Source organism: Sinocyclocheilus grahami, unplaced genomic scaffold (genome assembly GCF_001515645.1).
Source record: "Sinocyclocheilus grahami isolate Dianchi unplaced genomic scaffold, SAMN03320097.WGS_v1.1 scaffold2263.1, whole genome shotgun sequence".
In the NCBI taxonomy this organism is placed as follows: domain Eukaryota; kingdom Metazoa; phylum Chordata; class Actinopteri; order Cypriniformes; family Cyprinidae; genus Sinocyclocheilus; species Sinocyclocheilus grahami.
Window position 1 is genome coordinate 42241 of NW_015507442.1, and position 2546 is coordinate 44786.

The 2546-nt window shown below is 35.7% G+C and overlaps 1 protein-coding gene across 1 annotated transcript in view; it reads right to left on the reverse strand.

Annotated features, from left to right (window-relative positions):
* The window catches only part of LOC107574533 (glutamate receptor ionotropic, kainate 2), a 46454-nt gene that overhangs the window by 32587 nt on the left and 11321 nt on the right, over window positions 1-2546 (reverse strand). Inside the window, exon 2 of the mRNA XM_016260990.1 lies at window positions 1542-1709. Within this exon, the coding sequence (XP_016116476.1) occupies window positions 1542-1709 (168 nt within the window). The remainder of the gene's footprint in view (window positions 1-1541; window positions 1710-2546) is intronic.

Here is a 2546-nt window from a genome sequence, read left to right on the forward strand (position 1 = left end):
AAAGCTGAATAAATAAGCTTTCCATTGATGTATGGTTTGTTAGGATCGGACAATATTTGAAAATCTGGAATCTGAGGGTGCAAAAAAATCTAAATATTGAGAAAATCATCTTTAAAGTTGTTCAAATGAAGTTCTTAGCAATGCATATTACTAATCAAACATTAAGTTTTGATATATTTACGGTAGGACATTTACAAAATATCTTCATGGAACATGATCTTTACTTAATATCCTAATGATTTTTGGCATAAAAGAGAAATGTATAATTGTGACCCATACAATGTATTGTTGGCTATTGCTACAAATATGACTAGTTTTGTGCTCCAGAGTCACATTTATATTATTTTATTTACAAATATAAAAAAAAATTGCAATTTACAAATATTCCCATATTTTGGTTATTTACAAATATTTACATTCTTTGCTTTTATTTACAAACATTTACATGTTTGGGTTTTTATTTACAAACATTGAAATTATTGATTTTATTCACTAATATTTACAGCTTTGGTTTTTATTATTTTTTTAATTTACCAATATTTACATTCTTGATTTTTATTTATATATATTTTTTAATTTACAGATGTTTACATTCTGTTTACAAAAATGTTACATTCTTGATTTTTATTCACATTTTTGATTTACAAATATTAACATTTGTTCTAATTTATTCCTGAGAAGTGTTTAAACGCGTATCCTCTTTAGGTGTTGCAGCTTTATTTGTGTGTGTTTTACTGTGATTGCATGTGTTTTACCGCAATTTGTTCTATGTTTTATTTTCTGTGGTTATAGACACGGACACGAATGCTGTTTATTGGAGATGTTGTACTGAAACCTGAACTGTTTTTGTGCGTTTACAGTATAAATCTACTCCCGTTGTGTTTGGCTGTGGATCAACATGATGATATCATTTATTCCATCATACTCTCTGAATAATTGCAGACACGTTTCTTTGGTAAAAACAGCTTTTTCACGGCAGTCGAGGTCACTAATGCATGCTCTGTTTGTGCATGTCATCTCAGTCTGTGTTAGACGGGTCCTGACTGCTATCTCTCTTTCCATCCCAGCGTAACCGTCGCGACTGAACGTAGCAGCCTGAGAATAAAGGGTCATTAAAATTACAAATGAAGCTTTGGGCTTGAAATGACAGAGCACAGGAAAATAGGGCAGCGTGGGACGGAGAAAAGAGACGATTTGCAGGAAAGTACAGGAACGTTTAAATGTGTTCGAGTTGAGAAGAAAACGCTTGTGTGTGTTTGCAGTCCATTCACTCACCTAAATATTGACTTCTTGATTTAAAAAATATATATATATTTACATTTTGGGTTTTATTTACAAATATTTACTTTCTTGATCATCATTTACAAATATTTACATTTAATTTGTATTCACAAATATTTACATTTTTTGTTTTTATTTACAAATATTTATATTCTTGATTTATACTTATAAATATGTAGATTTTTATTTTAATTTACAAAGGATGAAATTGTTGGTGTGTATTTACAGCTATTTTCATCCTTCCTTCTTTCTCTCCTCACCCTTCCTGGAGGCCTCGAAGCTGTCGAACACGTTGATTCTCTGGATGTCGTAGGTCAGCGTGGTGTTGGGCAGAAGCGTTCGGTTTCTGTTGATGGTGTTCAGCGCGAATTTAAAGGCCAGCTCTTCTGGTCCGGACGGGCCGCTCTCTATTGACTCGAAAATCCCGCCTGCAGAGAAACAGACGGAAACAATGTTGCCAACTTAGCAATTTTGTTGCTACATTTAGCTACTTTTCAGACTACCCTCACAACTGTTTCTTCCAAAAGCACCGAGCAACAAATGTAGCTATTTTTAACGTTTATTTGGCAACTTTTAGCAACATTTGTTAAGCGACTCAGATAATAAAAAGGCACACATTTTCCATCTAAATGACACAAAAAGAAGAATCCAAAGATGCCACACAGTACACGCATCACGTGAACTGAGTTAGCTGCTGTTTACAATTGTTCAATTTAACAATAGTATTAATTGAATAATTGTTCATTTATTATACACTTTGTTAGTAGCTTGTACCTGCGATTGTTGATCAGTTAGTAACACTGTAAGAAAAATGGAAAAGATACTAGTAATTTTCCAGGATGTGTGAGTGAGTGAGTGTGTGTGTGTGTGAGAGAGTGTGAGTGAGTGTGCGTGTGTGAGTGTGCGTGTGTGAGTGTGAGTGTGTGTGTGTGTGTGTGAGTGTGTGAGTGTGTGAGAGTGTGTGTAATTGCGTGTGCGTGTGAGTGAGTGTGTGAGTGTGTGTGAGCGTGTGTGTCTGTGAGTGTGTGCGTGTGACTGCGTGCGTGTGTGCGTGCGTGCGTGCGTTTGAACGTGTGTGTGAGTGTGTGTGTGTGTGTCTCAACTGGAGCAGCAGCAGATAAAGCACAGCGTTGTGTTTCATTCATGACCTTTGGAGCATCTTCTCAGACGAAACACGCAACCATCACTGACTCAGCATCTCACATCATCTACAAACAAACCCCTCTCTCTCTCTCTCACTCTCTCTCTCTCTCTCTCTCTCTCTC